The sequence below is a fragment of the Anguilla rostrata genome, chromosome 1, assembly GCF_018555375.3.
Source record: "Anguilla rostrata isolate EN2019 chromosome 1, ASM1855537v3, whole genome shotgun sequence".
NCBI classification, from domain to species: domain Eukaryota; kingdom Metazoa; phylum Chordata; class Actinopteri; order Anguilliformes; family Anguillidae; genus Anguilla; species Anguilla rostrata.
The window spans coordinates 57,193,083-57,206,864 of record NC_057933.1 but is presented as its reverse complement, the minus strand read 5'-3'; the positions used below and the strand labels follow the sequence as shown (position 1 = coordinate 57,206,864).

General features: G+C 39.7%; 1 protein-coding gene across 1 annotated transcript in view; it reads left to right on the top strand.

The window, feature by feature from the left end:
- Positions 1-12,348, top strand: part of LOC135260667 (uncharacterized) — a 47,798-nt gene extending 35,450 nt beyond the window's left edge. Inside the window, 10 exon segments of the mRNA XM_064346501.1 lie at positions 620-685; positions 850-885; positions 2,664-2,700; positions 3,721-3,729; positions 4,815-4,948; positions 5,224-5,351; positions 8,766-8,931; positions 9,417-9,588; positions 10,051-10,080; positions 11,391-12,348. Of these exon segments, the coding sequence (XP_064202571.1) occupies positions 620-685; positions 850-885; positions 2,664-2,700; positions 3,721-3,729; positions 4,815-4,948; positions 5,224-5,351; positions 8,766-8,931; positions 9,417-9,588; positions 10,051-10,080; positions 11,391-11,995 (1,383 nt within the window). The 3' untranslated portion in view covers positions 11,996-12,348.
- The last annotated feature ends 1,434 nt before the right edge of the window (positions 12,349-13,782 follow it).

Sequence of the window (13,782 nt, the reverse complement as noted above, 5' to 3'; positions counted from 1 at the left end):
TGGGCTCAGATTTTGGCTGGGGCCTTTCTGTGTGGAGTTAAACTCCAGCCAGTTTTTGAACATCCTTGTAATAAGTGGATTAGATAGTAGATAGATGGATGGAAAACACAGGAATAAAATAAGCATACAAACATTTCAGCTCTTTGACACCAATTTCTGAACTAATTATGTTTGTTGTTTAATGTTCACCATTAATCACCAATTTGTGAACTTCCAGCCATCACCTCAACCATCCACACATGCCGCCAATCGTGCCCATAAACAAAGCATCTGTCCCATCATTTCCTACAAATAAGATTAGCATTAAATATTTATAGCAGATACATGTGGAATTATTATCGCAGTTTTATTAATATATGAAATGTAATTAATCTGAATAAGTTGCACCTTGAAGCAATTTATCTCACTTATTTATTTATTTATTTATTTATATAGCACTTTTCATACATTTGTCTGAAAGTTAAAATATGAACCTGAACATGTAGTGTGCTATAAATATAAATATACATTTTCTGAGTGCAGCTAGGCTCTGCTGATGGGCGAACAAGCTCATGAGTTTCACTCTTGCTGCACTCTTATCTTGTCCAGTGTTGTTAATGAAACTCCTCATTTTTTATAGAATGATGTGCCCGGTAACAATGGAGCCAGAGGACCCAAGGGATATCCTGGTTTGCCTGGGGAAAATGTAGGTGTTTTATACACTGCTTTTTAACACCCCCTTCACCTGCAATTTGTCTGTGGAACTGACCGTTTTCTTAATTGACAAAAATGCATTGTTTGCACAGTACTGTGAACCATCTGAGTTTAATTGACATGATGGTGATCATATGGGTTTGGCTCTTCTCCTAGTGGGCACCTGGACCTGTAGGACACCCCAAGCCAGATGTGAGTACTCAGAGTGAGACATGGGGCAAACTTTTCAGTTTTCAGTTCCTTTATCAGTGACAAGAAGAAAATTAAAGTCGACAAATTGATTTTGCTCTTGTGTGTCTCTGACTCTGACTTCCTATCAGGTGTGCAGTTTTTTCCTGATACATTTTTCATTAATGATTAAAAAAAACTCAAGAACTGTCTATGCTCTCCTGTCTTCAAACAAATTAGTTCCTCAGGTGCAGGGGATTCAAAAAGATTTAACAATACAAAAAACAATGGAAACTTACACACTGGTCAAAATGGGAAATATATACACTTTATGTACCTATGCAAATACATCTTAATCACTTGTACTCCATAGGGATAAAAAGGGCATAAATAAAAGTTTTTTGGTCACTTTTGACCAGGGATGCCCAATCCTGTTCCTGGATATCTACTGTAATATAGGTTTTCATTCCAACCCTATCAAAGCGCACTTCATTCAACAGCTATAGATCTTGTTGAGCTGGAATGACAAATAAATTCCAGCTGTTATTTTTAAATGTAAGTGTGACCTACTAATTGTTTGTCTGTCGGTAGAGGATCTGTAGGGCTAGCTAACATTCATTTAGAAACATGGTGTTTGCAGGGTTTACAGTAGTCTATTTAAAAAGTAGTTAAGAGTAGAAACAGCACTGCAGTCAATTTGACCATTCTCGCTGTTCTAATCTGTAAACCTGCTGTAAAGAAGTCCATAGCCTATGGCTTTTCCTTTGTGACTTTTTCTAAATTAATGTATTGAACATTGTGATATAATCTGAGTTTATTTTGAATTTTATTGCATAAGGAAATAAAGTTAGAAACACATACTAATGGCCTTGAGCAGTGAAATTGGCTGGCATTATCTTTTGCCGGTTCCCGTATGATCGGCAATGTTACCTACCGGACTGAATTGCCACACAATTTCATTGTTTTACTGAAGCTGGTCACCTTGTCTCTTCTCTGTCGGTTTTATTTTGGAGGATTTTTGTTCCCTTTACTTCTAAGGGGGGGGGGGGGGGGGGGGGGGTGTGCAAGTCTGATATGTCAGTAAAAGTATATCACCACCTTCTGGTGAAATAAAGATACTGCTAGTGAGTTTTAATGGGGACAAATGGAACATGAGCGTTTTTTATATCTGTTGAAAGCAAATTAACTTAGAATTGTGATTGGACTGATTAAAGATACTGGTCTAATTTAAACACCAGGTCACACCTGAAATCTTTTGTTCCGACACAACATCCACTTTCCTGGTCTGCAATGTGCTGTGCACCCATTTACCCCAATTCGAAGGACAAGGAGGAGGGCGACCCAAAATTTATTTGTTCTTAGAGCCCCTGAAAGATCAGGGCCAGCCCTGCCGCTCTCTGTATTATTCAATTGGCATTTGTTGACTTTTGTTGGTGTGTATCAATGTTGAATGCCTGTGATATTTAACAGGTGTGCGTACCTTCATTCATTCTTAGCTTTATGTTCTATAAACTATACTGGTTCATTCCTGAACATGAGCCCGATTAAATTTTTAGGATACACTTGCAGTCTACGGATGGAGCTTGTGCTTATACAAATTAAATCATTGAGAGCAGAATCCTAAAATGGATCAGCCTATGACTATGGAAAAAAAAAATTCTTCAAATGTATTTGCATCAGTAAAGCAAACGTGGGTACTTCCCTTTTTGGCAGTGTGTGAATTTCCTTTATTTTTTTAACATGATGATTAAATGTTTTATCCCTCTGTAAATCTTCTACTTCTAACAGATTTATTCTTACAGAAATGTGAAATACTGGGAGTGATTCAGAAACTCTGCTTGTAAGTACAGCTTGTGAGCACCTGGGCTAGTATTAAAATCTATAAATTAAGCACTTATGCTGAAGTTTTTTTTGCTCCCTGTTTTGTGGTGTTGTGGTCTCTGTTTAATGGTGACCTGGTAGATTATTTTATAAGTATTTATTTGATAGGTCAAACACCTGAAGAAATAGAATTTCAAAATGGGTCTTACTCGTGTGGACGAGCATGCTACTCTAACTAATCCTGAATTGGTATGGTTTAAATATTTGTACTGTTGTGACATATGGCAGCTTTCTTGTCAATTCTTAACTACAGCACTCAATTTTAGTTAGCTGGTTGTCAGCAGACTTTATTTTCCATCTTTGAGCTCATAGTTTACGGGACTCCAAACAACACTCAAGCAGTGATTTATTTCCACCAGATGGGAGTGAAAATCTTGAAGGTCCAAAGCTTTAAAAACAGAGATAACATCCCAATCTTGGATCTTTTGAGCGGTTTCATATTCCTGACTCACTTGCTGTATCGCTTCCACCTTATCAAAACTACAATCTCATTTGAAACTGATATTTTAATGATTTGTGTGGTTCACAGTATAATTTTCCTTAAAGCACAGAACAATATTTTTTTATGCCTGGTATGGAGAAAGACTGATTAATATATTTAGAATATGATTTCATTATTTGTATTTACTGTCAGTCTTTTGGGCTTTCATTTTCAGCTTACCAGAAATGAACTCAAAGTGCTTATTATTCAGCAACTAATACATACAGTACAATAATTGAAGTTTCAATAACCAGACTTTGACAGGAAAGAAAAGTTACAGTTTTCTCTGTCTAACCTGTTGATTTGCAGTCCTTTTTTTTTTTTTTTTTTTTACAAATTGTTTGTTGCCTTTCTTCTATGGAGTCCCTTAAAGTACTATTGATGGGCTCTGTTCCACAAAAGCACTCTGAAAGCAAGAGCTCGATCATTGTGTGATCATTTCAATATGAAGCAGAGTTGGGCTTTAATTATTACATACTGTTCTGTTATCTTTTCACCTTGCTGTGGTAAGTAAGCCCTATGAGGTCCAGAAAGGTACATGCTGACAATCTGCGTATGGACACTGAAGACTCCCTAAAGAATGTCCACATTGTACAAATAATATCTGAGAGCCTGTAGGATTTTGTGAGATCTTCCCCAGGATTTTGCTACTAGTGAGAGTTTTACAGGGATTTTAAAGGACTGTGCAGGCTTCCAGACAGGAGTTCAAGGATCAAGTTTCATTAATAACATGGACACCTTTTGCCACATATTGTCCAGTCACAATCGTCTTCTGTTTATTTATTCTCATATTAATTAAAGATACATATGAAAGACACAATGAGCTCAATAGATTCAGCCTGAAAGCATTAATCCCTGATAAGTTTACATTTCTTACAAAAATTAAGATTAGGGCTGTCAGGCTCTGGGGTAGGACTCAAAGACAGACCCGAAAAATCAGGGGAAAATTTGGCAGTTTATTATCAAACAAAGAAGCAACAGAAACAGCGAACAGTCTCGTAAACCACAATCCAGGCGAGGGTCAAAAATCCAAAAACAGTCAAAATTTCCAGGCAGGCAAAGGCACACAACTGGTACAGAGGCAAGAACAGCAAGACAGGATTCAAAAAACCGAAGCAACAGTAATCAGAGGAGTCAGGCTAAATGCATAAACGGCGAACACGGGCAAAAGTCAAAAACCGGGAAGTATTACTAGGCATAAAGAAAGGCTTGAACGGCACTAAGAAACACAAAGGCACGATCTGGCACAGACTAACAGAGCTAACAGAATATATAGCTAGGGAAAATGAGTAAAAGATGAGTTGCAGGTGGAGACGGCGGCAGAGGCTTGATTGAATGATTCGGCTGAGGCTTGATTGAATAATTCAGCTGAGGCAGACAGGCAGGAATGGGGGGCGGAGCGTGGGTGGGAACCAGGAACCTGAAACAAAAGCAAACACCATGCGCGCACACACACACTCATGCATACATACAAAAAATAAAAAAGGAAAACACAGAAACTCAGGCAGACGTCCTGACAAGGGCTCAAATTCACCTCAGTCCATTCACGGCCCTGGGGGTGATTGATTCAGTGTAATCCCTGCTGTCCCAGAGTGCGAGTGTGGACCGGTGAAGCTGCTGTTCGTGTTGGACAGCTCGGAGAGTGTGGGTCTGCAGAACTTCACTCTGGAGAAGGAGTTCATCATTCGCATCATCAACAAGATCACCAAGTTCAGCAAGAATAAGGTGGGTCTCCCAATAAAAGATTACATACCTCAGCAGGATTTATGTTGGGCATTTGTGGGATATTCTGCCCTTTAAATCCTGCCTTGTCTTGGCAGCAGTCCTATCGGGACAGCCAATCAGTAGCTAATTTTCAAAAATCTGTGTATTCATACTTAGTGCCATTAGATGGCAGGGTTATCAAAGCAAGTTTATGTTTGCCTGTGTTGATGTACTATAAGGAACAAAACAAATCACTAGTACAATAAACTAAACTGAAAGTGAACTTGTGTGTTCAGAATGAGCCTGGGTCTCGAGTGGGTGTGGTGCAGTATAGCCATGAGGGAACCCAGGAGCTGGTATCCATGGATGACCCCAAAATCACCTCACTGTCTCATCTTAAAAGGTCAGGTCTGTCACTGCTGACGTGTTTATTGTTAAACTGCTTATAATTTGCATCTGGAGATGAACATTTTTCACATAACCAAAACAAGCCACTAGTGTGCCCACTGCAATTGGAGGACGGAGTGTGGCACAGTGGGTAAGGAACTGCGCTTGTAACCGAAAGGTCGCAGGTTCGATTCCCGGGTAAGAACACTGCCGTTGTACCCTTGAGCAAGGTACTTAACCTGCATTGCTTCAGTATATATCCAGCTGTATAAATGGATACAATGTAAAAATGCTATGTAAAAAAAAAAAAAAAAGTTGTGTAAGTCGCCTGTAATGTAATGTAATGTAATGTAATTGGGTTAAAACCTCTTAGCGCACAACCCCTAGTGGTGGGCACGCCGGCGTGCCTAAATTACTAAACTCAAACATTCGGTACTACTGCAACCAAAGTGTGAGATGAAAACAGAAACGCGTTGTTTCAGTTTCATTAGTAGACGATACATGACAACTATGCCGAAAACGGAGTTTCGCAGCCCCACCATTGTCGCTTCCGTCGTTCATTTAACACACACCCCCTCCCTGCAGTCTCATCTAAAAAAACACCCCCCACCCTTGACATAATGGACAATATTGTCTATCTTGGCATTCATAAAAATATTCTTTCACCACTAAAAAATCGTATTCCGTCATAGCAACAAGATAAACACGACAATAGCCCTAAGATATGCCTGTACAGCAGTGAAAACGCTGCTCACTGAATAACGAAATAAACAAGAAAACGTTTTTAAAAATGATACCATGTCATTCTACTGTCAATATCTGGGACTAAATATTGAATAAATATAAAACCTTACTGTTGGTTTTACGTGTAGAGATGTCCCTTTTGAGACTGCGTGGTCATATATTGTCTTGGACAATCCGTTTGGGAAATATAGGCGCATCTGTGACGCCTGGGTATCTTCCAAAATAGCTGTGCGTAACACCACACCTGTTGTTTACGGCGTCGTCGCCCTTTTTAGTACAGTCTGACTTGATTTACAATTCATTTATTCGGTAGGCGAGAGTATAAGCTTTCTAACGATGTATAACATGTCTAATTCTGTGTGGGAGGGAGAAAGCGGGCCCCGGCCTGGGCCAGAAACGCCGAGGTCGCTCTCCTCCACACTGTTGAATGCTTCTTCAAAAGATGCACACTTCTCAGAGTCTGATGCAACTGGGTTTATTGTTAGTAAATCAAAGATTACATAAAATAACCCGGGCTGATCTGCGCAGTTCAGTACAATTATCAATCACTCATAAGTAAAGACAATACATCAGATCATTCTCCAAGCATTCCCAAAACACACACCATGTGCGCGCACACACACACACCCTCTCGGGCCAACTGCCTCTTATATCCATTTTTCTAACTCCTCCTGTTGTGTAGCTTAAATCTAGTACTTCCCATTTAATTTTGTTAATTACGTAATGTTGTTGACATCATTATTTTTATCTGACACCCAATTCTCGGACACCATTGTTTATCAGCCCCTCCCTAGTGCTCGTCTCCCGCCTGTCTCACCCTCCCCCTTCTATCATATAACACATTTTCCAAAAAAGGCAGAAGCTTCCGTTAGTTTCACAAAGGCGCCTTTATACAGCTTAGTCAGCAGGGCAGAAATTATGTGTGTATTACGTGTTTGTTCTTATTGTATCTATTTAGTATGAAGCGTTCCCCTGCTGCCGGTTCCCCATACAATGGGCTTGTGTTTTTTGAGTACATTTGTATTTATTTCCCACATTTTGGTTGCCTAGGTCGACCTTGGTCCACCTGTATCTTTCTTCCTTTGCTAGCCGGATGATACGTTAGGGGGGAGACAGCTGGTGCTCATTGATACACTCCTTTCCCATATACACTGGGCCTGTGCTCTCTAACTACATATCTTTCCTCATACAATGGGCTTGTGTTTTTTTAGTACATCTAAATTTATTTCCCACATCTGCTTTTGGAATAGCGTTTTATAGGTCAGCGTAACAGAAAATATTCTTAGCATAGCATTCACTTACGCAATCGCTCTGTTAGCAGACAAATACGATGCACCTAACGAAACGTGTTCAAGGATATTTCGTAATTTCTTGGAAAATACTATTATTATTGAGGAATTCTGAACATAGCTAAGCCATATGTTTGCTGATAGACCTAGCTGACATCGTTTTCTGGAGCAAAACAGAAGCGAATAGAACAATATAATTGATACTGTCTCTGTCTCCATCTACTGAACATAGAGGAGATTTCATCATTGCTATGTAAGTATTACCGTTCAAAATATTTCGGTTATATACGTTATTTTTGAAATTGAGTATCTTTAAATAGGTTATTGGTGTTATATAATGTAAATATTTCACACTGTAATGTAAGCGGTAGATGGAAGTGTAATAGTTTTTGTGAAGCATGCAACAGTGATGACGTCAGAGCTGGAACATTGCCAAAACGTGGTGGACGGGTGAAAATTGTTTTCATGTTGTCTCATCCCCATACAAGAAAACATACGAGAGTACAGAGTATAGAAATACACACGAGTTCATTATTACACATTTAGGTACTGTACCGCATTGTGTGACAATATTTTTGCATTATTTTTTTAATCTGATAGCAATGTTTCATCTTAAACCCTCATAAGGGGCTCATTTATATGCTTTATAATAGACAAAAAGCATTTTTTTCAATTTTGGAGAGATTCTGGATATGTTTCTGGACACCTAGCTATTTTAGACCAAAAGACTGAAAGCTTGTAATTCCCATTTGAAAATTATGCAACAGTGATTTTCATGAGTCAAAACAGTTGATTTGTAGTGAAATACGTGGATATGTTATGATTTACAGCAATGCATAATTTAGACATTTTGGATAGATTTGGAGATGCTGGGTACACTGCTTAGTTTTTGCTTCATACATCTGTAGTAGTTCTACATATCCACCCTTAGATTTTATGAATTTGTGGTCAATAAGTTTTTGACCTAGCACATGTATGTATGTATATAACCCGTGTTCAGCAGTTGTCTACGATCATGAAAATGCACTTTTTGTACGTCGCTTTGGATAAAAGCGTCTGCTAAATGAATGTAATGTATAGTTTAACCTCCTGCATATATGCAATCTCTCAGTATTTCATTGCAAACTTAAAAAGTGCAAATTTATTTTGGATTTTTTGTCAAAACAATTGCATTTGTGGCACTTTATTTCTTCCAAAATTATGAATATAAACTAATCTGTTAGTATTGTAAATTGTACAAATGTCTTGCTTCATTTACGCCATGTTTCAAGTCTCTGTGGTGTTCACGTCTGGAGTTATAAAGCTTTAAATAGGGTACCCCCTAAATTGGCAAGGATTGGCAAAATTTGGCTTGTGCCTTAAGAGGTTAAAGTTACAAAGTATAAATAGACTGCAGCACATGATTCTATACCAATTAGTTGGATTGCAGGAGGCACATACACAGGGGAAGCCCTAGACTTTGCACTACGGGCCTTCGGCACCTCCCAGCTGTCCAGTAAGGCGGCCATTGTGCTGACAGACGGCAGGTCAGACACCCGGGACTCCAAGCCCCTGTCCTCTCTCTGCAGTGTGCCCAGTATCAGGGTAAGCAAGGGGTGTGGCTGAGGGAAGAAAAAAGACAGGTGAGGGTGGGGGAGCAGATGACTTATTTGTTCATGAGACAAAGCATGGAGCCACAGTCTGATTTGTTGTTTCAAGTGGTTTTATGTATCATACCACCCGTGAAAGCCACCCATTTTTCTTTTGATCTATTTGATCCAAGTATGCTTTCCTATTCAATTATCTTAACTCTTTAGTGAATGTTTGAGCAAGACCTGACAAAAACCGTGGCAGCTCTTTTTCAGTAAGCTATCTGCTGTCTATCCACAGAACAGCATGTTCATATTTTGGAAATTAGCTGTGAGTAGATGATAAATCTTTCCTTGAATCTGGGCATAGAAATCAGAACAAGGTCTGCCACAGGCTTGGGCATTATTTAATTCCACAGCTAACTTAAGTGATCATAAACATATTTTTAGAAATACAAACCCATACAACACAAGCATGCCCATCCACCTTTGCCCATCCAGGTTGTTGGCATTGGCATTGGGGATATCTTCCGCAGAGCCCCGTATGCCACCATGCTGCAGGAAATCACTTGCCTGGGGATGGCCCGGCCTGGCCTCTACCGGAAGATCACTGACCATTCCCAGCTTCTGGAAGAGGCCTTCCTCAACAACGTCACTGGTTACATATGCCAAGGTACCACTGGTTACAGAATAGGGCTGTAACTAGAAGCTTGGGGGTTTGAATACCAGATGGGACACTATCATTATACACTTAAATAAGGCACCTAATCTGATTGCTTCGGTCAAAATCTTATAAAAAAGAAAGTCACCCTGTCTAACACTGTGAGCAAAGCAATATAAGTAAAGGGAAAAAATAGTACTCCAATTAATCATTATCCCTTTCCCTATTTAAAAAACCACTGAAAGGTGAATACTGTGGATGGACATTTTAAATGACAGATTAATTTATTTAACATTTCAGATGTAATTTTAATTGTTTAGATGAGCAAGCAAATGGATATGAAAGGTGTAGTTTAAAGTCCCAGAGGTTTTTCAAACTTTCCACATAAAAGAAAAAGACTGGCCTAAATGCAAAGCCAGTGTCTGTAGAGCTCCTCTTTTCCTCCCACCTGATTCTCCTGCCTTCTGTTTTCAGATAAGAAGTGTCCTGATTATTCCTGTCCTGGTGAGTCTTTTCTTCATTTTCATACCAACAGCAGTTTTTCTCTCAATGCATTCCAGAACAAAGCACCTCATTTCTGCTACATTAAGTGATTACATTAATTTAATGGAGCAGATGCTCTTATCCAGAGCTACTTACAAAAAAGAGAACATACTGTACATGCATACACCTGAGTTACGTAAGCAACAGTGCAAGACCTGGCTTACAACATTCTTAAAGGAGTACCATGGTGATTTTCGCACGGTTTTATGTGCTATTTGCACAAGAGGCATTGAAGAAACACAATGAGCAAAGTATTAAATGTGTCCGTTCTGTATTTTTGGAGAAATATGCGTTTTAAATTCATCGTCCTATTTTCAACCGGTTGAGAAAGTTGTCATTTTGCTACATCACGAATACAGTAACCCCTCCCATTTCCATGCCCCGTAAAGAAATCTGACAGGACACACCGTCCTGCTGTTCAGACAATGCAAATATTTGACTAACGTTAGGTTCACTTAAATTAGAGTGCCTTTAGATTATTTCTGGTTATATTCATTTAGCTAGCTAGCTAACGTTAGCTAGCTAGGAGGTTTGCTTTCATAAGGCAATGTTATCGATAACGTTAGCTTGCTAGTTTGCTTTTATGAGGACGTTATAGTTGTGCTTTTATCTTAACTTGGCTAGCTAGATAGCAAAAATTATAATTGGATATAAGTCAACGTCCTTACCTTAGCTATCTATCGATACTTGATATACTACTAAGCTAGCTAGCTTGTGAAAATTCAGTCTCCCAAAGAGAGCGCGTATCATGGGGGTAGCTATGGTAACGGGGCACGGTCTGTCAATCATAGCTAACTGACAGTTCTCATTACCACGCCCAGACGGTTCGGGTGAATTTTTATAGTGGGAAATTTAGGCTTAGAAAAATACGTTTTAAAGTACATTGAAATGACTGAAGAATAAAAAAATTATGCACATTTGTTTTGTTGTTGCCTGAAGACAACTGGGAAGTGTCACGTTCAACCACCATGGTACTCCTTTAAGCCAACCTTAAACCTTTGTACAAATCATAGATTCATACAGCTGACATCCATATTAAACCATACAGTATACTATAATAATCTTAAAGTAATTACAAAAGAACAGGGTGCTAGGAGTGGGAATAGGAAGGAACATGTTATTTAGGATGTGTGCTAATCTTAAGTCTGAAATAGATGGAGGAGGTGGCAATAATGGCATAGGCCTGAAAATAAAATGGACCTTTGAAGAATATTGGGGATAAAAATAGCACTGCCCTCAGAGTGTCTTCACTGAGTGTCCATTTCTTCCAGCTACATTCCAGGGGCGCACAGATATCGTCTTCATGCTTGATGGGTCTTCCAGTGTGGGCAGGAAGAATGTTGAGAGGACCAGAGACTATACGGCTAATGTGGCTGGCATGCTGCTCTCCTCAAACCCAGAAGGGGACCTGCGCCTGTCCATTGTGCAGTACAGTGACACCAGACAGCAGAGAGTGGAGGTCCCCTTCACCAGCCAAGTGAGGGATGTGCTAGCCCGCCTTCCAGCCATAAGCTACATGGACAAGGCCACCGACCTACCAGCTGCCCTGGCCTTCCTGAACAGTGATATGCAGTGGGATGGACAGCCCAATGTCCGTAGGAAGGTGGTTGTCTTCACAGATGGACGGTCCAAGCCCTCTGCCCGTGCCCAGCTCTCTAGAGCAGCAGCCACTGCACTAAGCCAGGAGATGGTCCTGCTGGCCTTAACTGTGGGGGACAGTTTTGATGAGATGGGAGTTTGCGAGCTGTTGACTGGACAAGCAGACAACTTTGACTATAGCATTGTGGACAGCCTTGTTCACCGGGTGATACATTATACTGACCTGGCCCAGACAGTGGCTATGCGGAGCTTAATAAGAAAACTGTCTAAGGCCTAGGGTATTTCCCATACCCCCACGTGTAACAGACTTGCATCTACAATATAAGCAAGGATTTTTCTTATAAAAGAAAGGCATTTCTTCAGGAGGCCTTTCCTAAGAAAAATATTTGTTTTTGCTTTCATCCTTTAGCAATCTTGTGTATACTAATGGTTTATGTATTTTTCTTTTCTGTTTGTTGTTCTACCTGTACTAAACATGACACATGGAAAAGCATGATTTCCTATGTGTTCTGGAGTTTTGTAACATGAGGACTTTATCTTAGCATCAGGATCCATTTGTGTACAATGAAGCACATGGTTGTTTCTTTAGCAGTTATCAATGTAATATTCATTTAAAGTTACAATCTCGAAGATTTTCGTTTCGTTCTCTTTGGCGGTACCAATGGCGAGAAGCGGTAATTGCAGGTGTGTTTTTGGACCTCACTTCCCATAGATCCAACCGGATCCTACCAGTGTCGCCTGTGTGACGTCAGTCAGTTGGCACCTGGGCCACACCAACTATTTCATTTATTATTTACTGAATTACAAAATGGTTGTTATACAAGTAACGTTATGTACATACTCATTCATTGTCTAACATTAGGCTAACTTAAGCTGCCTTTACACTGCTGAGCCGGGTTAAAATGCTGTAGCAGACCTGGGGTAAAATTAGTGATGATCAATTTCCACACACGTTCTTTATCCACCTTTTGCTCGGTATGAACATCTTTACACTGCAGAGAAGAATTCGCGGGATTCGCTGTGGTTCGTGCAATTATGTATCGTGCACAATAAACTGTCTTTTGTGAATGATTGTTGTGTGATATTTTTGAAATAACTGCCTTGTTGTTCCTGGTTTTGCTAGCTAAACTGTTCGAGAATAAAGCTGAGCTGGATGTTAAATTGGCAATCAGAACAAGAAGAATAAAACAAAAACAAAGGAGATTTCATCAAAAAAGGGCATCAAGGCTTAAGGAACATGAGTAAGCGTGATAAAATAATAACAACGGTAATCCATACTGCCATATTCTTTTATTTAGTTTTCTCAGTCTTGACATCTTTACACAGAAATCAGACCCGGCTCTGCTCCACCTATACCCCGGCTTTATTCCGATCAATATATTGATGAACTTGATTACAATGTAAATAACGATAACGTTAAGGCCAGTTCAGATCAATGATTCGCAACGAGACAAAACGGTTTCAGAATGTTGCAGAGAAAATTGCAGCGGTGTGAACTGGTTAGTTGCAGAGCGTCTGAAGCCGTTGCCTGGGGTCTCAAAAGACCCACCTTGTCAAATCGCTAAGTGCAGTTTTAGAACGTTTACAATCAGAGGTCTTTGAATTTTGCAGGTTGCATCCAGTCTCGTTGCGAACTTTAAAGTAATAATCTCGAAGATTTTCATTTAAATAAATGTCTGTTAAGTCACTATCTATCGCCAGATTAGGTAAAACAATGGTGATTAAGCGTATTATTATATTAATTTATATTAATATTATCATTATAATTTATGATTAAAGAACTGGGTGTCTGTGGCGACATTCCCGGGAAAAAATCACAAGCGGCGCATAATTAGTGACGCGTTTTCCATCACCCATCAGTGGTTGGTCCGCCAGAGAGGGTAGGCGGAGCTAACGCAACAGGCTCGCTCTTCAACTCACTTGTGTGTGAGCGGCGTACTGTTTTTTCCGGTGTCTGCCAGCGTTACAATAACAGAAAAGGGGGGGGGGGAGGTTATGGAACCCTAAAAAGTTTTTGTGTAACATGAGAGGTCATATTATTTGTTGATGTAGATTTCGTATTAC